The sequence below is a fragment of the Schistocerca cancellata genome, chromosome 7 (genome assembly GCF_023864275.1).
Source record: "Schistocerca cancellata isolate TAMUIC-IGC-003103 chromosome 7, iqSchCanc2.1, whole genome shotgun sequence".
Taxonomy (NCBI): domain Eukaryota; kingdom Metazoa; phylum Arthropoda; class Insecta; order Orthoptera; family Acrididae; genus Schistocerca; species Schistocerca cancellata.
The window spans coordinates 505,029,256-505,053,756 of NC_064632.1; the positions used below are offsets into that span (position 1 = coordinate 505,029,256).

The 24,501-nt window shown below is 42.4% G+C and overlaps 1 protein-coding gene across 1 annotated transcript in view; it reads left to right on the top strand.

Annotated features, from left to right (window-relative positions):
* Positions 1-24,501, top strand: part of LOC126092869 (testis-specific serine/threonine-protein kinase 3-like) — a 184,964-nt gene that overhangs the window by 57,967 nt on the left and 102,496 nt on the right. Inside the window, exon 3 of the mRNA XM_049908600.1 lies at positions 18,023-18,192. Within this exon, the coding sequence (XP_049764557.1) occupies positions 18,023-18,192 (170 nt within the window). The remainder of the gene's footprint in view (positions 1-18,022; positions 18,193-24,501) is intronic.

The window sequence follows — 24,501 nt, forward strand, 5'->3', positions numbered from 1 at the left end:
GTGATGTCCCCATTTCATGTCCTTTCTCGTTCTAATAAAGAATCTTGTCATCACTAATTCTGTAACTATTTCTGCCATAGTCAAACCTTACCCTCCAGTTAACTTCACTAACGCTGCCAGAATCACAGGTACACTTGTCCCACGTTTATTCTCCGGTTAGAAGTTGACCAAGAAGCCACTGTGAGAACTATGTATGGAACAACGAAATGGATAAATATTCAGAAAGGGGTCCGGCAAGCCTGCATACTGTCACCGTACTTATTCATTCTGTATGCAGAACATGTTATGAGGAATGCGAGGCTAGATGAAGAAGAAACAGGAATTAAAACAGCTGGAAAAATGTAAACAACCTCAGGTACGCGGATGATATGTTCCTGTTGGCAGAAAGTGAAGAAGAATTGAGGACACTCTTACTGAAGGTGAAAGACGAAAGTGAAAAGACCGGTCTTATGCTGAATGTGAAGAAAACGAAAATTATGGCAACTACACCTACCAATTCGTGGGATATAGCAGGAGAAACCATGGAGGTAGTGAACACATTCAGTTATCTCGGTTCCCAGATCTCTGCTGATGGCGACTGCAGCCATGAAATCCGGAGACGCCTGTTGTTCGGTAGACAGGCGATGTCAAACCTTGACAAGGTTATAAGGTCCAGAGATATAACACTAGCAACAAAGATCCGTATTGTGAGGGCTATGGTCTTTCCAGTTGTGATGTATGGATGTGAGACCTGGACCATTAGAAAGGCTGAACGGCGAAGAATTGACTCCTTCGAATTGTGGTGTTGGAGGAAACTTCTTAGAGTTCCATGGACTGCAAAGAGAACCAACAGATCAATATTGGAGCAAATAAAACCAGACTTCTCCCTGGAAGGTCTAATGTTAAAACAAAAGCTGACCTACTTTGGATACACAATGCGAAGGCATGCCTCGCTGGAAAAAAACATTAATGCTGGGGAAGATTGAAGGAACTAGAAGAAGAGGACGTCAGAGGATGAGATGGATCGATGGCATCACAGAAGCAATATGTTCCAACCTGGAAGGTCTGCGGGAGAAAGTGCAAGACAGGAAAAAGTGGCGTGATTTGGTTCATGGGGTCACGAAGAGTCGGAACCGACTAAACGAACAGAGAGAGAGACAATGCGTTTTCCGCCGTACTACGAGAGTAGAACTTAAAGCGGCTACAAACCGGGGACTGTACAACTGGTAGTGTAGCGATTTGGCAAAAAATTTTCTGTCAAAATTTCATTTTCGCTGATACACCGAGAAGATAATATGTAATCTTCCTTACCTGTTATTGCTGTTAGTCGTTTATTTCCACTCTGGTAATCTGACTCTATGGATTTCGCTAGTAAATGTAACAACGCTTATCATTTGAACGCCCAATCAACCACATAAACAAACAGCGACTGGTATTCGTCCGTTCCGGTTCATTCGGCTCAGCTCGTATAGCCCCGTCCCATTTTGTCTACATGATAGCATTTTATTTCTAGATGTGACGGGGATTCCCCTGCCAGAGACATCACTCGAGTTAGGATTCGTTCAGAAATGAAGTTAAAATGAATTCAAAAATGTTCAAAAAATGACTGGGATGCGTTTTAAAATCATGTGAATAATCGATAGACCAACGTACGCTGGATGCTAGGCGCTTTGTGCTAAATCTTTTTCTTCAAGAATATGAACTTGTGGCGCCCGGGGCAGATATCCCGCTTTGCCCCCCCCCCCCCCCCCCCCCAGGATCAGCGTCTCTTCGATCTTTTCCGTTTACTAAACGAACCCGTGACGAAATGCACCACTCTTTTCTTCTTCGAATCTTGTCTAGCCTTTCTGTCAGTCCTACATGGTAAGTGTCCCAGATTTAGGACCAATACTCTATTAGCCGTAGAACGAGGATTTCCGGGAGAGGAGTATACTTGCTGAGGATTTTACGAATGAAGCTGTCTTGCAGCTGACTTACGTACAATTAGTCGTACGACGCCGTTCCAGTTAAAATCACGCTGTACGTATAGTCGAAGATGTTTAAGGAAGGTAACTCTGACTATGATTGGTCGAAAAGCGCATAATCAAACACTTAATAGACATTTTCACATATTTATATGAAATACGTTATATTTGTCTATGCCAGTTCGTGCACGATGTGTCAGTCCTCTGCAGGTCTTCAAAGGGTACTGCTAGTGCTCTTCACCATCATTGTCGAGATGCGAATGATATCAGAATGCAAATTAGTTAATGTTTACAGTAATCTAGTGCTTCTTCTCTTGTAATCATAAACGTCAACCAATGGACACGGCAATGTGCTCCACTGTGTTTTACTTCGATAAGTACTCCTATGTGTCGCACATACTCGTCCTATCTATATCTCTCATAGTGGGTGTGACGGATGAGCATGTAATGGGATGTAAGTAGGTGAAGGACTAACGCAAACATAGTTAGAAAACAGTTAGCCTGTAAAAGCATAGCATGAGAAAGCTAAGCACAGAGTTTGTTTCAGGGGACCGTAAAAAGATCGATTCGGACGAGTGTAAAGAGCATGCGTTGGCCTTCAGCCAACGGAAAGCCAGCGGTTTGAATAAGGGACCGTAACCCCGGAAAGCAGCCATATCCTGACACTATTGCTACTGGAATCGAGCTGAAGAGACGTGCTGTAACTGAGTTCCGGTTACATCATTGTGGATGCCACTCGCAATGTGTCGTTTAGGGTTATTTGGTTATGGCTCAAATGGCTCTGAGCACTATGGGACTTAACATCTTAGGTCATCAGTCCCCTAGAACTTAGAACTACTTAAACCTAACTAACCTAAGCACATCACACACATCCATGCCCGAGGCAGGATTCGAACCTGCGACCGTAGCAGTCACGCGGTGGTTATTTGGTTAGTGAAGTGTCAAATGTCGATGAAATTATTTTGATGGAATAAGATGATGAGTTAGTGGCAATTGCAACTGTCTTTCTACAGGGTGACATAGAATAACGGGAATGTTTAAAATGAGTAATGGTTCAAATGGCTCTGAGCACTATGGGACTTAACTTCTGAGGTCATCAGTCCCCTAGAACTTAGAACTACTTAAACCTAACTAACCTAAGGACATCACACACATCCATGCCCAAAGCAGGATTCGAATCTGTGACCGTAGCGGTCGCGCGGTTCCAGACTGTAGCGCCTAGAACCGCTCGGCCACTCCGGCCGGCAAAATGAGTAATGGCGGCAATGGGCAGGTGGCAGCACTGCGGGCTCGTGACAGATAGCGAGTAAACAGTCCGCCGTTTCAGTAATCGTGGATCAGTGGAATGGACAACAGCGTGCGTTAGCCATAAAAATACTTTATAAAAACAATGATAGTTTGGTAGCGGCGCAGAGCGTGTTTCGACGTTTTTATAATTTAGGATGTTATGATGCCGTTCCGTCGAAATACGCGATACAATTCTGGATTAATAACTTTGAAGAGACTGGATCTGCCCTCAAGACGAAACCAACAGGACAACCAAGAAGTGTGCGTTCTCCAGCGAACGTTGATGTTGTACGGGAGCCTGTCCTACGGAGCCCACGTCGTTGAATTCGTAAGCAAGCAGCAGTGGTTGGAATGTCCCAGGAGAGTGTTCGCAGAATTCATCATCTTGATTTAAAATTACAGATGGTGCAACAATTGAAGGACAATGATTACCGATTACGATTAGGATTCTGTCAACAAATGATAACAAAATAAACAATGACGATGAATTCCTAAATAAGTTTAGGATGTCAGATGAGGCACATTTTCATCTCACGGGTTATGTGAATAAACAGGATTACCGTTACTGGGCAAACACAAACCCCTTTACACGCCAGTGAAGTGACAGTATGGTGTGGTGTTTCGTCACATGGGATTATCGGACCGTATTTTTTCGCCAATGAACAGGAAAATATAATAACTGTCAATGCCGATCGTTAAGTGGAGATTTTACAATCTTTTCATTACACCTGCATTGAACAACATTCCAACCATTCAAGAAGCCTGGTTTCAACAGGACGGAGCGACATCACACACTGCAAAGCAATCAATGGCATATATGGAGAATTGTTCGGCAACCGTGTGATCTCACGATTCGGTAACATTCCCTTGCCCCCTAGATCGCCAGATTTATCCGTTTGTGATTTCTTTCTTGTGGGGCTACCTCAAGAGCAAAGTCTTCAAGACTCGACCAAGAACCCTGGATGACTTAAAACAGAGAATTCGTGATGCAGTTGACAGTACCCCAGCTGAGATGTTGCAGCAGTTAACGAGGATTCTCAACAGCAGATTCCACGAATGCATTCGTACAGGAGGACGCCATCTAAAGGACGTAATTTTAAGAATATGATAAATTTCATCAATGTTTCGTAAATGACATAGTTATAAGGTTTCAGTTACTATGAATGACATTTATTTCCTTCGTGGCTTCTAGTTTTATTGGATTGTGGAAGTGTTCCCGTTTTTCTGTGTCGCCCTGCACTAGTGCTGATCGTCAGTCAACTTACACAATGAGCTTCAGAGAGTTAAGTGGTGGTATTTACGAAACAGTGTGAACATATTTCTTTGGCAACATAATTTTGTGGAATGGAGGTAAATTTTGAAGTAGCTTTCATTGTAATGGTGTCTTGGCGACAAATTCGCGTCATTTCTGCTATGGCGCACTAACTGCGGAAAATACGTGTCTGAAAATGGTCAATGGTAGCGAACATTCATGAAAAATAACATAAACTTTTATTTAATTTTTGGACGAATTCGCGGCACTTTCTTTGTAGCTTGTTCTCATGCTACGTGTCCGCGCGACTTCCGAAAGAAAGCAGTAACGGTCAGGATATCATGATTGGTGAGTGGTCAAGGATTATCAGAGGTAACACGAATTGTGTGATAGATATTTTAATCGATTATTTTGAGTGTTCGGTTGATTGGCACTGTGGTTCTTGGTAGATGCATTCTGTTGCTCACGCCTGTGTGGGTGGTATGCAGTGTCTTGAACGAGGCAGCCAGCACTGTCCTAGGGCGTATTTAAAGTAATTTGGAACATTCTGATATTTGTTTTATGTGAATTTTGTATATTTTGGAATTTGTTTCCTTGTGATGGAGAAATAGCCATGTGCTTGGAAAAGATCCATGTGGTGCCTGTGCCCATAGCTTTAATTTACTATCCCCCCCTCTTTCGATTTCAGTATCAGAATTACAACGGCATTCAGCCACGTATGTATATGGTAACATTCATGCGGATTTTGTGTGAGTGATAGCAGTGTTGAGTGTTCCGCCAAAAGTGCATAGTGCACTCCTGTCTGCTGGGGTCATTAGCTCCAGTGATAATAAATTTTCCGTTATTAATCGTAAGCAAAGCCTCCCCTCTGAACATGTGTTTTTTGCTCTTTAATACAACCTTTCCCACCCGCTTCACGGTCTTACGTAACTAATCAAATGTTCAAATGTGTTTGAATTCCTAAAGGACCAAACTGCAGAGGTCATCGGTCCCTAGACTTACACACTGCTTAAACTAACTTATGATAAGGACAACACACACACACATGCCCGAGGGAGGACTCGAACATCCGGCGGGAGGGGCCGCGCAGCCCGTGACATTGCGCCTCTAACCACGCGGTCACTCCGCGCGGCCGTAAATAATCCGCCTTGTGGCATCTCTGATGCAGAGCTTTCACATGACATACGCTAACGCAATTAGTTTTATCAGTAGCGCGCAGCTGCTTTTGAGGTACGCATCTATCATTGCATGAGAATGTTGTGCTGTTCTGAAATGGTTTGCCCCTCTCACCTCCCTAATACCATGACCAAAGAGTAACTCGTGGGTAAGAGACGACTTAAGAGAAGTTCGTTTGCTAAAATACCATATAACTAAAGATTATGTTATTCCATTTAAGAAATAATGTTGATTAAAGCGCATATAGTTCAAATTCAGATAGAACGTTGTTTGATACGGTAAAAGAAGTTCATTCATACTAATTACGTGTTGCTCATGACAGTTTCTAATTCCGTCTTTACTAATTGGATGAAGCAAATGAATATAGCCCACATAAGAGCAGTCTCAGGACTGAAGACCACAACAACAACAAGAGAAAAGAGTACCTACAAAGTTAAATGAAAGTAATCAAATAATTAATAAACCGTTGATAATTGAATTTTGGTTACGGGTATGTTTCAAGCAAGGGGTTACCTACCTCTCTGCTGAATGCGTTGGTTGAAGGTGCGACTAGCGCTATCCGTCGCATTTCTTAAATTATTAATTCCAGAGAACATGAATGGTAATTTATAGTAGGGTCATAGAGAATAATTAAACAGAATCCTAGCACCGCAATTTCAGTATACGGCAAGAGGAGAACTTTTCTCTTAACAAGTACCATAGCTTAGTACAGAGATAATAATGACCGCTGAAACAAATTGCTTCATGTCCCTACCGAGCGAGGTGGCGCAGTGGTTAGACACTGGACTCGCACTCCGGAGGACGACGGTTCAATCCCGCGTCCTGCCATCCTGATTTAGGTTTTCCGTGATTTCCCTAAAGCACTCCAGGCAAATGCCGGGATGGTTCCTCTGAAAGGGCACGGCCGACTTCCTTCCCCATCCTTCCCTAATCCGATGAGACCGATGACCACGCTGTCTGGTCTCCTTCCCCAAAACAACCAACCAACCAACTTCATGTCCCTAAAGGCAAACCAACAAAGAAAGTAAATTTCGATTACAGACCACTAGAATAACCGTGCAGTCTTCTTGTCTTTCGCTAAAATTTTGTAACTTTGTTACGTCTCTGTACACAACATGTACACCACTGAACAGCCTCACGCTGCTTTCGGCGCTATCCACTACGTATCTGATCAATCGTATCCGGACACCTACTAGCGGACGTTAATGTGGTGTGCGTCTAACCATCACATTTATGATGGCTTAAACTCTGCTGAGGGCACTTTCAGTGCCGTATCTGAAGGGATGTGGTAGCATGGCAGCCCTTTCTTCCTTAAGTGCCGAGACTAGAGAAGGTAGTTGTGTTCAACTTGGGGGTCTAGAGGGAAGTCGATGTTGTAACTTAACCCAAGGGTGTTCCATTGGGTTCATTTCGGGATCCTGGACAGGCAAGTCCGTTTCGGAGATGTTATTGCCCACAAACCATTGCCTCACAGATGCGGCTTTATGTTAGGGTGGTCCGTCAAGCTGATGCAAGCAATCACCGTCTCCGAAGTTTCCTTTTACTGTACGCATTTCTTTAACACTGTAAAAATGTTCGTACCCTGCCGCATTTAGCGTTATCTTAAGCACAATAAGGGGCCACACCGTAACCACGAGAAACCATCATACCGTAACAACAACTCCTCCACTGTTGGCACTGCACATGATGGCAGCTAACGTTCTCCGGGCATTCACAAACATAACCCTTCCATCGGATTGCAGCAGGGTGTAGCGTCATTAATCACTTCAAATCACTCGTTTCCAGTCATCCACTGTCCAGTGGCGTTATTCTTTACACCGTCGAAAGCGTCGCTTAGCACTCACTGTAGAAATGTGTGACTTATGACGAGCCTCTTGACCCTCGTAGCCCAATCTGTTTACCTGCCCACTCATACAGATTGTGCTAGCTCGACTACTGGTAGCACCTGGAACTCGCGAGTGATTCTGCCAATTTCATGCGATTTTTTACAATCACCCTCTGCAATTATTGCCAGCATCATATTTAAAGTACCAGGGAAGCAGGTTGCTAGCCTAACTTGCCCCGAGTCCCGTTGAGTTTTACCCCTAATGGTTGAGGGACTAACCGGTGGATTTGGTAGTCTTTGCCGTATGAGCACAAAGGTGACCACAACTAAGAATATGTCTGAGATGCCCAGCCTTATTCCAAAGTAAATGGTATCCCGGCTGTCGGGACCACTTACTTGGCCACTCATACGTTGCCCGTGGTTCATGAACTAGGACATGGCTACAGGAAATGGCAGATTCGATTGAAAGTTTGCAAAGTAATATTTCAGAGCTAGATCAGAAATGTAAGGACTGTGGTATGAAGATTAGCATTTCCAAAACGAAAGTAATGTCAGTGGGAAAGAGATATAAACGGATTGAGTGCCACATAGGAGGAACAAAGCTAGAACAGGTGGACAGTTTCAAGTACTTAGGATGCATATTCTCACAGGATGGCAACATAGTGAAAGAACTGGAAGCGAGGTGTAGCAAAGCTAATGCAGTGAGCGCTCAGCTACGATCTACTCTCTTCCGCAAGAAGGAAGTCAGTACCAAGACTAAGTTATCTGTGTACCGTTCAATCTTTCGACCAACTTTGTTGTATGGGAGCGAAATCTGGGTGGATTCAGGGTACCTTATCAATAAGGTTGGGGTAACGGATATGAAAGTAGCTAGGATGATTGCAGGTACTAGTAAATGGGAACAATGGCAGGAGGGTGTCCACAATGAGGAAATCAAAGAAAAACTGGGAATGAACTCTATAGATGTAGCAGTCAGGGCGAACAGGCTTAGATGGTGGGGTCATGTTACACGCATGGGAGAAGCAAGGTTACCCAAGAGACTCATGGGTTCAGCAGTAGAGGGTAGGAGGAGTCGGGGCAGACCAAGGAGAAGGTACCTGGATTCGGTTAAGAATGATTTTGAAGTAATAGGCTTAATATCAGAAGAGGCACCAATGTTAGCACGGAATAGGGGATGATGGAGGAATTTTATAAAGGGGACTATGCTCCAGACTGAACGCTGAAAGGCATAATCAGTCTTAAATGATGATGATGATGATGATGATGATGATGATGATGATGACCCTCTGCAATGCTCGACGGTCCCTGCCCCTCAGAACATGAGGTTTGCCTGGTCTTGGTTTACCTTTGGTTATTCCTAGACATTTCCACTTCAAGGTGGCGCAGTGGTTAGCACACCAATTCTGCATTCGGGAGAACGACGGCTCAAAACCATGTCAGGCCATCCTGATTTAGGTTTTCCCTGATTTCCCGAAGTCACGCCGGCCGCTGTGGCCGAGCGATTCTAGGCGCTTCAGTCCGGAAACTCGACTTCAGATGTTAAGTCCCATAGTGCTTAGAGCCATTTTTGAACCCTAAATCGCATCAGGTAAATGCCGGCATGCGTCCTTTGAAAGATCGCGGCCGATTTCCTTGTGCATTCTTCCCTGCTCTGAGCCTGTGCCCCGTCTCTAATTACGTCGCTGTCGACGTGTGGCGAAGCGAGCGCTGTACCATTTGAGAGATACGGAGCCGAGCGAGTATGCTGGGACTTACCCCAGTTCACTGCTAGTAACGCCACGTCACCACAATACGTCTGTGCGTAGCACACAAGCATAGCATCATAATTTAAGAATGGAATTAAAAGTTACAGTTGCTTTTCCAAACTATGTTAGCATGTGCTTTAGTATATTAATTTGTAAACTGTCAAATCTCAGAATGATCAGGTCAGTATTTTTCACGAAATACATCGTTTTAAGAAAAAAAAGTGACGCTAAATAATATAGCTAGAAACCCTAAAACTGGTCATAATGTGCAGATGTATGTCTAATAAACTGGTACAAGTCTCAACGTAATTAAAGAAATACTTTGTCCAGAATCCGAGTTTTTAAGAAAAATTGAAGGCGCTAAATTTAGACTTAGAAATATGAAAATTTGTATGAAGCTTCAGTTCAACGTAAAAACATTAATTATGTAATCCCGTTGAACTACCTCTAGTAGTTTTCGAGTAATTTGCATAAAACTAAATTTGGAACAAAAACCTCCTTATTGTTATATTAATGCTAGAAATTTTTGATTATAGCACGTGAAGAAATCTATTAAATAATAGAGCTATAACAAGTTTCAAGGCCTGGATGTAAATAATAACAAATACAAGATCTCTTAAGGTTGTAGACGACAGGTAAGGTTCAACTGTGTGTTCCATTCTGAAAATTCTAGACAGCAAAGTTTAAATGCAAGGAAGCTAAAACTTCTGTGGTTTTAACTAACTTAATTACATGCATACAGAAATTGAGAAGATTCTGAATTAATGCACAAGAGCGTTATAAAATATTATGTGTCCGAGAAAGTGGCCGTTTAGAGCCTGGTACGTGGGCATGGAGCGGATGACAGCAGGTGTTCCCTTGGCGGTCCGTTACGCCACATACATAAATACAACACGAGAGGCAAGACTAGGCTTTACTCCACACCCAGTCACTGTACGATCCGCCACTGTACGGTCGCGAGGGCTGTACACCGTCCTGGTTCGCTTAGATTACGCAAAAGTAACTGTTGGTGTGCCGCCCGTAAGGTCAACTAATCTGTGTGGCAAGTGGTGACAGTTATTTTCCACTTTTGTGGCGCAATTATTTTGATTATAAGAAGTCAAGGCGAAAGACAATTTAATAGGAACTTACAACAGAGGTCGCCTCTGAACTGCTCATGGAGCTGTTTAGGATAGAGAGATTCATTGTCAGTATTAACATAATGAATATTACAATGGTGAGCGTGTGAAACTGCCAAATATATCTATCAATTAGAACTCAAAATCCTCATTTATAATCGTAGTTGTGACCCCGCTGAGCAAACAGAGAATAGAAATATTTCCTTCAGTGAGCTGGACAAGAATCTGCAGACTGGGAACTATGGTCAGTATGTTCTCCATCGCTTTCTGGCTAACCACAATAACAGTTTCCAGCCTCTAGTAGAAGACAGCGAACAATATTCAAATATTTCAAAAATGTTATCCTATTATTTATGACTGATTATTATTATTATTATTATTAAACCACCATCCCACAGACAGGGCGCTAAACATCAATCTCCTCCTCCTCCTTCACAGTCACATAGCCATGAGCCACGGTCTGCAGCTTTAGGGGACTGAAACTTCACTGACGTATTTGTTACGCAGGTGACATCACGTCGCTAGTCCACGTTCCAAGTCACTAACATCTGTTGAACAAGCAATTCTGCTGCTACTGCTTCTGTTATAACAAAACAATACTCCCCGGCCCAGTTTATACTTGCAGGTTCGCCTCTTGTGACACCAGGTGGTCATTTCCGCATTACGCACGGCTGTCATGATACTTCTGATAAGATAATGTATGCTGTTAACGGCAGTTGTGTTATAACATTCCCCTGGGGTACCCCGAAGCTGCTTACATGCCTGAAGATTTCTCACCATAATTGTGACTCGCTGTGAGCTGCCTCTTGGGAATTTTTCGATCCAGTCACAAAGCTGTATTTTATTCAGCAACCTTGTCTCCTGTTCAGTAGACGACAATGCGCAACTCTAACCACACTCATCTGATACTAGATATTATTAAAAGTTACAGACTTGGCTGTGATGCACGAAAATAAATGAACATATCGTAGCAATTATCGACTGATCCTAGTAGACAAATGTCATTTAGCGCAGTATTTTCCACATTAAGAAACAGTTTTCGGCGTGTCTCCTTGTACTTAAGTGAATGTTGCGATTTTAACACGCATTTCCATTTAAATATTACTACATTTAATGACTTTCTCTGATGCATCGTGCAAGATTCATTTCTGAGTGAATCTGTAACACTGCGGCAATGATTTTATGTGACTTTTGCGCAAAAAAAAGCGTTTATTCCGTGTTTGGCGCTGGGATGTTTTAGAAGGTAATAACCAACTCGAATGACAGAAAAGCAGAAAATTTGTCAGCTTCTAAAAATTGTGTTTGCTAAAAACTGTTCACCGACAATGCTTTTGAAAAGAACAAGTGAAATGCGTATGAACATTCTTGTACACCCCAAATTTAATTGCTTGTTAATCACACAACTGATAACCAATAATCCCATAAATACATGAAAAAGTAATCTTTCTGATATCATTAATTTAATACCTACCGAAAATATCAAGGAAAAAGACGCAAAATGGAAACAGAGATCTTCTTTCATGACACCCGACATTGTTACAATCTGGTTGGAAACAACGCTACATCATTTCCAGAACGAAAGGATAAATTATATTTTATGCACTCACAGTGACACATGTGATGTATTGATGTCCTGTGATATCACTTCAGAGCGAATAGCAAACGTGAAGGTGAAACAATAACAGATTTGTGTGCACGTAGATTTCATATAACAGCTCACTGCAAAGGGGTATCGTTTCTTACCCGACCTGTAATTTCATCCACCGGTACATATTAGTTTTTTTGAACTCATTTTATCCAGTTTTGGAGCACATTTTAACTTATTTTGCACCCTGATTTCCTTCCTCCGCATACCTCTTCATCCGTTTACCGCGTCTCTCGCAGTGTTGTTTAATCAGAGCTGTACTGCAGTAAACATGGATTTTGTGGAGTACAGCTCTATCTCCTGAGGCATTGCAATTGATTTCTCCAAAAGCGCCAATTCATATTGAAATTTTATTTATTCGCGACACAGTTGTAGAATTTTATGGAAAGTGTTGCACCATGGACGCCTTGGCTGAACACGACGAAACTTATACTCCAGTATTTCCATGTCTGTGGGATATGGGATATGTTGATCATAATTTCACCCTTATGTGAGATTACTTTCAGTACAAAAGAAAAGGCATCGTTAAAGATCGAGAATGGCTTTGCATAGTTGCAGATCGAGAATGACTTCAGTATACGATGGCTCGTATGATAGCTATTGGCAGTGTCTAACGTTATTGTAACTTTCAGGTGGAAATTATATACAACACTCCCAGATAATGTGCAGGTGAAGCTTATCGCCATATTTCGGGCTCTGAAAGGGGTCGAGTCATCGGAATGAGGGACATAGAAGAATGATAATGACCCTACACGGATAGCTGGTTGTACTGCAATGACTACAGGACGAGCGGTGGTTTGATTGTGTTAGGACAACAGTATGACAAAACGACAGCGACTTGCACGATACGGAGCCAGAAATAACCGGGACAGTAAGCGTCCTACGACAGCCTGCTGGAAGGTCAAAGGAAGAGTGAATATAAAGACTCATATCTCCCCATCCACTTGAATTATGGTGTGTGAAGCTACTGAATATGACTGTGGTATTCACTTGATTTTTGTTGATGGGAGGCGGAGTATTAGCCAGTGTATGGAAGAATGGTAAACTTTGCTGTCAAATTCTTTATAAGTAGGGCAACCATTATACCAAATGACATATTCCAGCAGGTTAATACAAGACACCAAATTCCATTTCACACCACAGACACCTTAAGAAATGTATGGATCTTTGACTGGGCTGTGGTGCCACCAGATTTATCACGTATAAAGCATGACTGGGGTGTTAATGGGAAGCCAAATACTTTCGTGGCCCGTGCGAAACTCAGCTTGTCCTTTTCTCACATGATATACTGTGAACTATGGATGAAGGAGAACAGACAGATTACATTTTCAAGATTTTCAAAAAGCATTTGTCACGGTGCCCCATTTCAGGCCGTTAACGAAGGTACGAGCATATGGAATGAATTCACAGAAATGTGAGTGGTGCAAAGACTTTTGAAGTTATAAAATTCAGTATGTTTTCCTCGACAGTGCGTGTTCATCAGGGATAAGGATATTGTCTGGAAAGAGTCAGGGAAGTGTGATAGGACCGAGTGCCTGTAGGAAGATAGAAGATGACGTAGACAAAATTTCTACTTGGTATGATGAATGGCAGCGTGCTCTCAATGTGGGAAAATGTAAGTTAATGTGGGTGAGTACGAAAAACAAACGAGTGATTTTCTGATACAGCATTAAGATGTACTGCTCGACACAGTCACGTCGTTTAAATTGTAAGGTGGCTATAATTTCGCATCTTACAAGCTCTGATCTGCATACTTTGCCTTGATTTACAACCGGAATTAGGTATTATTTGTTAGGTGATACATTGTATATATGAATATTTGAAGAGGACTGACACTGTCACGTACACCTTGTAAATAGTCGTTAATGCTTTTTGCATAAAAGGTGACAGAGTGTCTTTATTATCGAAACGGCTTAATGAATGATTGCCTATACTATTAGAGGTTGGAACATCAGTGGAAATGAAACGGCAGGCGTCCTCAAGCCCCGGGTGGAAAAGCCCACACAGTTGTGTTGGCCCTGCTTGACACAGGAAGTAGCCAAGACGGACGGTCGGGGCACCTGAGCGCTGAAGCACAATAGAGTGGCGGTCGGCCGGTTTTGTAGCGGCGCCGGAACGATACCAGGATAATACTTAAGAAACTCTGAAAATCTTGGACGCAACAGAGAGGAACGAGGAAGTGTTACATCGGAAAACACGCAAGCTGGGTTATTTCTGAGAAGCGTACCATTGTATGTGTGGTGTCACCGCCAGACACCACACTTGCTAGGTGGTAGCCTTTAAATCGGCCGCGGTCCGTTAGTATACGTCGGACCCGCGTGTCGCCACTGTCAGTGATAGCAGACTGAGCGCCGCCACACGGCAGGTCTAGAGACACTTCCTAGCACTCGCCCCAGTTGTACAGCCGACTTTGCTAGCGATGCTACACTGACAACTACGCTCTCATTTGCCGAGACGATAGTTAGCATAGCCTTCAGCTACGTCATTTGCTACGACCTAGCAAGGCGCCATTACCAGTTAATATTGAGATATTGAAGCATGTACAGTCAAGAGAGATTTACACAAATTATGGAATAAAGTTAAGTATTACTTCAACTACGTACTTTATTTGCTGCTATAATTTCCATTAACTGTTCCAGACCTCACGCCAGTCTGCGTGAGCTTTAACGCGTGCCTTTCGGCTACCCGTCACTGTGGATTAGCTGTCTTGCCAGTCCACAACAGTATGTATTTCTAATAAACAGGGATAGGTATTTCCTCACAAACTTTCCGCGCTGGTCGACAAGAGACTAAAATATGGTTGGTCGGCGTTCGGAAGAATCTGTAGAGAGAGAGAGATTATTCCGTGGTTTCGAGAATATGATTCGCTTTCTGCAGTTCTGAGGGAGCGTAGCCGAGCTTTGCTGGGAAGGCAGCGGTGGAGAGAAAGAGGTCTTCCGTTTGGAGCCCCTGGTTTTGACGGTCACTTAGTATCAGCTTTTGTTGGTACAAACGGACTTGCTGTCTTTGATCTCAGGAGATTTTACAGTTAGAAGGGAGTCGTCGTTGAGTATCCAGCATTCAGTGACTGAGAGCACTTCTTCTGTCTATACTCACGTAGAGATGTTATTTGAATTCCGTCATTGCAGCTGGCAGTTCGCGTTTCTTGTCTGTAGAACACAGAGAGGAGAAAACAATATTAGAGTATACCAGTCAGAGGACCACCTTCTGCTGTCCTAGTGTTTGAAAGAGTTTATTTTGTGGCTGGAGTTCTTCCATCGTCGCAGACGTTTACGAGAACCATCACTCTGACGCACCGGACGCAGTACATACGGTCATATTGCTAATTGCTTCGGCTTATTAGGGTATGAGGCTAAACAGCTGTGATCACATAAGTTTTATTTCCACTGAAGTTGCACACCACTGTAGATCATCTTTGAAAGTAGTGTCTTCTAGTGTTTGGAACATAGATGAATTCAGTCATCTCGAGTTATTTATGTATTTGATAGTGTAACCATAAAAAGGGGCAGATTTGGGCAATTGATCACTAATATTAGTTAGGAAATTCATTTGTGTCTCTTTCTGTTCATTGGAAGTTGATATACTAACATTTGTACTATATAAAGGGGTTTTAATCAACAATAAATGTACAAACAGAAACAGCATTTATCATTTAATAGTTACTAGTTCCCTGAATCATTCAAATGGTTCAAATGGTTCTGAGCTCTATGGGACTTAACATCTGAGGTCATCAGTCCCCTAGAACTTAGAACTACTTAAACCTAACTAACCTAAGGACATCACACACACCCAAGCCCGAGGCAAGATTCGAACCTGCGACCGTAGCGGTCGCGTGGTTCCAGACTGAAGCGCCTAGAACCGCTCGGCCACAACGACCGGCCCTGTATCATTCAGTTATGTTTATGTTGTAATTTATATGTTAAAGAGCAAGAAGGAGGCGATATCACCATTAAGAGATCGTAAGATCTGCTTCAGGGGTTAGACAGACAGTGCCAAACCTTCATTTTCGCGTTCATTTTTTTCCGTTGCGCACATTCATTTCCTCCCGCCTGGAGTAGCATCTTGGGATACATTTAGGCGTAACACTGTAAAGCGATTTTAAATGTAACAAGCATGCAAGGATTCTAGAAGCGAAGGTGAATGGTCGACTTCAGTTTATTGGGAGAATTTAGGAAAAATATGTTTCTTCTGTAATGGAGTCTGCATGTACGACGCTGGTGCGACCTGTTCTTGGAAGCCGCTCCAGTGTTTGCGATCCGCACCTGAACGGATTGGAGGAAGACAGAAGTAGTTCAGAGGCGGGCTGCTAGTTTTGTTACCGATAGGTTCGAACAACACATAAGTGTCACGGAGATGCTTTGGGAACTCAAATGTGAACCCCTGGAGGGAAGTTGACGTTCTTTTCGAAGAACACTATTGAGAAAATGTAGAGAACCGGAATTTAAAGCTGGCTGCTGAGCGATTCTACTGCCGCCAGCATACATTGCGCATAATGACCACGAAGATAAGATACGAGAAATTAGGGATCACGCAGAGGCATATATGCAGTCGTTTCTCCCTCGCACTGTTTGCGAGAGGAACAGGGAAGGAAATGGCTAGTAGTGGGTAAAGGGTACCTCCCACCACGCACCATACGGTGTCTTGCTGAGTATCTATGTAGATACCAGCCTCCAGCTAGCAGTTATCAGGAACTGACACAGAACTTGTTTCAGGCTAGCAATAAATTCCTCATGTAGACATTCAGAGACTGTAGATACGCCGCCAAAAAGAACAGAAGAACATTTCCTACCCCTGTGATTCAAACCTGTTTCTGATCTTGATGAAGGAAGTCAGTTCTGAAAGTAACGAAAACTTCATCATTTAACACTAGCTTTGTGATGCACATCTCTACAGAGTTTGTTAAATGATTCCACTACTCTCAGCTTCACATTGACTGTGGATAACGCGCTAAATAAATTTGTTAGCTACTAGTGGCGCACACTGGCTTCGTACAGGCAGCTCAAACTGTCTATGGCTAGACGAATTGTTTATAATATGTAGTGAGGAGCGAGGTAATGTATGACGCTCTTGATCAGAGTTACGGTGCGCTGCGATTTCAGGAGTTTTCAAAGAGCTAGTTGAAGCCTGATGTTCTCAAGTTGCAAGAATTCTCGTCTCATGATCTTAACTGGCGTTTTGAGACCGCGTAATCCTCGAGTGTATTGAGAAAGACTTGACTATTTTACATGGATTTTTATTCATAAACAAAACGCATTCTAAATGTTAATAGATAGGCACCCAAATCACAAAGCAAACTCAAAATTCGTTTTTCCTAGACAAAAAGTCAAATATACTTAAAATATATCGAAATCAGAAAAAGTTTCGTTACGGTTTTAATAGACAAGCCAAAATCAGTAAATCCATATACACTAGCCAAATAAATTCAATGTTTGTTTGTATTCGCTTAATTTTGTCACTGACGCAAACTTTCGAAAATACTTCTCTCACTGAGGTAAAGAAACTAATAGCGCCTTCAGCTGGGTTTTTGGTGTATCATCGTGTCGCTGATATAAACATCCGAACTACTGAGCTGCGCAGACTCCTAAAATTTTAGCTTAAGATATTTTTTTCTACAGTGATCATATTTAGATGGAATAAAGCTTGTATGTTGCCCTAAACTACGGTCAAGCTACATGTGAAATAAACCTCATGAAATTTCAACTTGTTGTTTTGAAGATTAGTGTGTTAAATAAACAAAGAGACAAAGTTTTCAGTCTCATTGTATTCTGTTACACTCCTTACATCGCCCGCAATCAGTTTATGGCAAATCCTTTCAGTGTACAGTCACGGCAATTGTACAGTTTCTTGCTAGTATGTTAAACACATTCTGTAACTTTCTCCGGCGATTCACATACAATCTATACACATTACAAACTCATTTGCTGCATTAATGGACCAAATGCTGAAACAGTCCTATGAGATAAGAAAAGCCCCAACTCCTTTCTCTAGGAGCAAAGGGCAACTTCGTCATCTTCGTTTCCTTATTTTCCAGATCGCCCACTCTGACAGGCATGATCGTGAAGTCGCCATAAAAATTGTATCCAAGTTCCGCGCGCCGAAGGATTATCTGAGAAAGTTTCTGCCGAGAGAAATCGAAGTTGTCAAGGGGCTCAGGCACAAAAATCTCATCCGCTTCTACCAAGCTATCGAAACAACTCACAGGTAAGCAAGGTTTTCTTCCTCTGTTTTTATATTGTAAAAAGGGTTGTCTTGGTTACAGACTGATTTATTAAATACGTACTACAGATTTACAAGGGCATGACACTGAAGACGTTTTAGAAGGATATTGCAATTGCACTCAGATGTTCATAAATATAAATAAAGAAACAGGAAAACGTAACAATGTAAAAGAATCAGTTTCATCTTCAGAGGAATTTGAATTTTAGAGAAGACGTCTGTAATACTAAATAAGTACTCAGTGAATCACACGTTACGTCACAGCGGCGTGCAAAAAGTTTCCATTACCGTAAATGCTATTGTAATTGTCGCCATTCTCGCCTCTTTAGAGGGACTGAATTGAAGCAATTTACTATCGCAGCTAGACTTTATTTCTGATATTATAAAGTTTAGTTTTGAATTCATGCAACTCACGGTTTAATAACAAGCGATTCTCCGAAGAACATAAAGCATAGGTTATTCTGTTTCATTCAAGTACTTTATTATATCTGGAAAAGCTATTTTTCATAAGTCCGAGTCTGTAGCCGTAAATTGCCTTGACTCAGTGGGCGTCTTACGAGACTGTTACTGGTTGTAGGGAAGCACAATTTCGAATTAAGCCGTGACGCGAAGACATTAAATGCCTCCCTATTTGTCGCAATCAGTTTCGAAACTATCTTAGTTCATATTTTAGGCTGACTTTCGGCAAAGTTGCTTTAGAAGCTATCGTAGCTCACGTTGGACCTTACATTCAGAATGTGCGAACGGCGTTTACCCGTGACAATAGTAGTGTAAACTAAACTGAAACAATTTGAAAATGAAACCAACGAGTGCATCGGACTCAACGTACTTATTTAGCTGTAAAGTTAGTGTGGTCGAGATTACTTCTGCTTCTACTATTGTCTCCCAGTTCCACTCGCGAATGGTGAATTTGAAGAATGATGGTGGGTAAACTTCCGTATAAGCTCCAGTTTCTCGATTTATCGTTGTGGTCGTTTCGGGAGACGCGTGTTAGACAAAGTAATACGTTCCACTCCACCTTGTGGAACGTATGCTTCCAGAATTTCAACAACAAACCTTTCTGTGAAGCACAACGCGTCTCTGCTAGCGTCTGCCAATGAATCTCGCCTGGTATCTCATTTTACAACAGCGGCAGCTTTATGCGTTAGTTCTACATTAGGTCGCTCCGGACATTAATTTACGCTCATGTTGTACCTCCAGTCCCTGCAGCAGTATTCGATCCTTTGCAGGTTCTTCTATATATTCCGAAGTTGCAATCTTGCGGCACACAGTAGGTTTCATCTGCAAACAACCTCACGTCGTTTCCAAATTTATCTGCTAGAACATTAATGTACGCTGATGGAAAAAAAATCGCAGCACCAAAAGTTAATTAATGTACAGTAATGAATTTTCGGGAATAAAATTGTCTAGGTAACACATATAAGTGATTAACATTGCAAGAACACAGGTTAATGTAAGTGCGAGACAAGCGATTGCAAAAGAGAATTACTGGTACATTAATAACCAGTGTAGTCGCCAGAATTGAATGAAAGCGTGTGAACGTACATGCACTGTTTCACTTGGTAGGTCAATAGAGGGACAGTTCAAATGGTTCAAATGGCTCTGAGCACTATAGGACTTAACGTCTGAGGTCATCTGTCCCCTAGAACTTAGAACAACTTAAACCTAACTAACCTAGGGACATCACAGATTTCCATGCCCGAGGCAGGATTCGAACCTGCGACCGTAGCGGTCACGCGGTTCCAGACTGAAGCGCCTAGAACCGCTCGGCCACTCCTCCTGCCGGGAGAGGGACAGTTAATGGTGTTTGTAGATGACGCTGCAGTTGTCATCCAATGGTGTAACAGATGTGCTCCATCCAAGACAGATCTCAGATCTGGTGATCGAGCAGGCCAAGGCAACGTGTCGATATTTTGTAGAGCATGTTGGGTTACAACAGCGGTATCTGGGCGAGCGATATCCTGTTGGAAAACACCCACTGGACTGACGTTTATGAAAGGTAACGCAACAAGTCGATTCACCAGAGTGACGAACAATTTTGCGTCAGGTTCCGCGGAATAACAGTGCTCCTGCTGTCATACGAAATCGCACCTCGGACCGTAACTCCAAGTGTAGGTGCACTGTGTCTAGCACGCAGACAGGTTGGTTGCCGTCATCAGAAAACACAACAGACCTCCACCCTGCCCTCCAATGAGCTCTGGTTCAAATGGCTCTGAGCACTATGGGACTTAACTTCTGAAGTCATCAGTCCCCTAGAACTTAGAACTACTTAAACCTAACTAACCTAAGGACATCACACACATCCATGCCCGAGGCAGGATTCGAACCTGCGACCGTAGCAGTCACGCGTTTCCAGACTGTAGCGCCTAGAACCGCTCGGCCACTCCGGCCGGCAATGAGCTATGGCTTGACGGCAGTGACTTGGTGTGAGTGGAGCTCACGCCACAGGGGAACTGGCTTGGAGCTGTGCTTAAAGCTTGTAACAGTTCGATGTGCCACTGTGCTGCAACTGCTGCTCAGATTTCTTCTGTAGATGCAGTGCGATGTGCCAGAGCCATATGCCGAGTGCGACGGTCTTCCCTCTCGGCTGTGTCAGGTGGCCGTCCGCAGCCCCTTCTTCTTGCACCATACATTCTCGTGATCACCGCTGCCAGCACTCATCTACAGTGGCTACATTCCTGCCGAGACTTTGTGCAGTATCGCAGAAGAAACATCCAGCTCCCAGTAGCCCCTTTTCACGACCTCATTGAAACTCATCGATGTGCTGATAACGGCGTCTTTATCGCGTTAATGGCATTCTTCACTAACTTCAGGTCGCCGTGTCCCATTTCAAAGGTAACTAACTCCCACGGCCACTGTAGCGTGTATTTATAGCAGATCCGATCTTCTGCGTCATAGTAGCACCCTCTGGTGCGACTGGCTTAAAATTTGAATAGATATCATCTTTCAGACGTAGAAACACGCCTACCACCTTTCATTTATGTCGCAGAGCTCCTTCTTAGTGTTGCGATCTTCAGTTTATATACGTTCCCTTGAGGTACTTGCGTAACTAACTTCACGTTTGTCGATTTTAATGCGTAAAGAAGAAAGTGTTGAGATATATCTCTTAGAAAGTCCTGAATCAAGATACAAAACTTGTCCAATACTTGGTAAGCTCCATTTTTGTTCACTAAATGACTGTTTGGAACTCGATCGAATGCCTGCTGGGAGTCAAGGAACACGGCATTTACCTATGAGCTGTTATTGGGGTACTCTGGATTGCGTGGATGAATAGGGCGTTTGTGAGGACAAAAAATGGTCCATAGTTCTACAGCAGTTTCACGTCAGCGATTTCCATGCATGTTATATACGTGTGTGTGTGTATGTGTGTGTGTGTGTGTGTGTGTGTGTGTGTGTGTGTGTGTATCTGTGTGTGTGTGTGTGTGTGTGTGTGTGTGTGTTCCACATCTCCCCCTAAAACAGTAGACCAATTTCAGCTAAGCGTGAGACACATGTTCCTTACAGACATGCAACAATCGCTGTGGGGCCTATAACCACTTAACTATCAAACGAATGGCGTTCCCTACGACACGTGAATTCCCAGAGTTTAATAATCCAGTATATGATAATGAGAGCACTCAGCGACTGGCAACAAACTCTACACATAATTTCAAACCTTTACGAAATTTTTTTCTCGCTGACAACGCCTGCAGAGTGATGAAAGGAAACATGTCTATTGTAATTCTTCAGGCTTAGTAAGATTCTGATCATGCCGTTGTATAAGTGGCGATCAAAAAGTTTTCATTTGAGGGAGTTTTTGCGGTGTCGATACGACATAGTACAACTCTGACGCTGGTTTGTAGACACCGACACGTAGGCAAGTGATCAATGGGGTATTCGTGTCTTTCCGACGTACGTGCGTTAAATGCGGAGACGTAAACTTCGGCGACGTTATTGCCAAATAAGTCGAAACAGGTTCAAAGTGCTATTATTCTTTCCTTGGCTGCCGAAGGGCAATCACCGGTAGACATCCATCGGAGAGTCAAGAATGTGTATGGGGCAACATGTCTGTCCAAAGCAACCGTTGTGGAATGGCGGGCCAAGTTCCTCGCTGCTTCATGATAACGCACGTGTCCCCATCTTGCAAATATCGCAAAGCAGAAGTTACGACAGCTTAAGGGGCTCCGCAACGCCCTATACTTGCAATGTTAAAATAACGCTTATAAATTAAATCTTTCCTCACAAAGTATTTGAGGTAGAAAGTTGAACTTTTTACAGATTATTTATTGTAATATGGACTACAACTTAACACAGGGATTTTACAAAATTTTAGTTCAGTTATTAAAGATGATTTTTTTCAATTGTAATGAAAATTCACAACATTTTTTTGCAATTTTTTATTTATATATTCAAAAATATACAGTTTTTTGGAAAAAGGCTGTGTTAAATTATGCAGAAGGTACTGTGTAACATTTACTGAAAGTTTGAAACAAATATGTTTGGAAGATCCTTAGAAAACATGTAATTAGTATGAGAAAATAAAAGTTTTGGGAATCGAGCGACAAAGATTGCATTAACTTTTTAGTGCATTCCAGGTCCATAGGATGGATTATCTTCATCCTCTGCAAACTCCTCCTCCAGCTTCCTCTTGTTCCTCCTCCTGTTTACTCTTGCTTGTATTTCTAGACTCTTTACAGCCCCGTCTGCAGCCCGAAGGCGTTCCTCGTCTAAAGCAAGCATCGCTCGTACCATGTTAGAACCTATCTTCATTCCCATATTTCTAAATACCTTGCACCTTACAATGTTGCCATCATTGAAAGTCGCAACAGCATCATACACACCAAAGTGAAGTGTTTCTATTCCAACAAATACAGTCTTGGGGATTCTCGACCATATAACACTATTTACACTTTCATTGGGGTTTTGAGTTTTTCCGTGAATACACTTTTTCAACAGTTCAGGTGCTGCTAAGTCTCTGAAAATAGGTTAGCCACAACACATACTTTATCTCACATCACTAAAATGTACCTGATGAACACGGACGTTAATAATAACACCATTTGACAGCAGTTTAACAGCGCCACAGTGGGTCACGCCCATGTAGAACACATTTCAAAAAAAAAAAAAAATTAAAAATAGTTGTAGTCTTCGGAATTGAATAAATTATATATCTTTTAAAAGGTAATAGTCTGCAGATTCAGAAAACGCAAAAAAGTAAAAATTGAACTTTTCATGATTTTGAGCCTTTCCGGAGCCCCTTAAGTGGGAAACGCTAGAGCGTCCAGCCTACAGTCCTGATCTCTCTGCAAGCTTTCGGTCCCTTAGAAAGGATCCTGAAGGATCGACGACTTCTTTCGGACGAAAATGTGCAGCGGCCAGTTACGGACTTCTTCAGGCATCAGGACACGGTGTTGTACCAAAGGCTTACGATTATCTTAAATCTGGTGCGTTTGTGGTATGTTTATCTGTATTCTCACGGCGACTTTGCTTAATTGGCATACCGGTTGTAGACTGTACGTCCTTCGAACAAAAACTTTTTGATAAGCCCATGTAATAGTGAGAGACGCCAATTATCTATTTATACAAAGGGAAAGTCATGCAGACAGAATACGCTACAGCGAAAGTGATTAATTTGATATTGTTCTGAATGTCTTGTCTGAAAATAAGTTACAGCACTGACTCGTAAGGACGAAGTCGGTCGAAGACGACGAGAACTAAAAAATAAATTTCAGAAGCGCTGCACAATACATCTTGGAGTTATGTTGTAAGAAATTCGATAAACGTGTTATAAAGTTTCTACATGCGCAAAATAGCTTCATCACAGATTCCAGGTGCGTCGTAGCCTAATTGACAAAAACAAAAGCAGTACGAAGACGAGAAGCGCGTAAATAGTGCAATTCGAGAAGCGTTCAATACATTTTTAAAGGAGAATTTTGGAACCGATCAGACAAAAAAGCTCAAGGACTTTTGCTCTTAGATTAAGGCAGTAGGCGGATCGAAATCATCTGTTCAGTCTCTCATCATGCACATTATTATTAAAACGGAAGATGACATACAGAAGACCGAAACACTAAAATTTGATCTTCCGGTTTTTTTTGAATGAAAGTATTGTAACACGATTCCTACTTTCACTCACTGAACGCTGAAATGTCAGACTCTTAGATATGAGATCGTGGAATAAAAAAATGTATTAGAATGCCTCAGTAGTGGAAGGGAGCATATAAGATACATGTGAGATTCTACACAGATCAATCGAAAAAGTTGCTCTGCTTCTAATAGCAGTATATTGTAAGTTGCTAGATAACTGAGGATAAC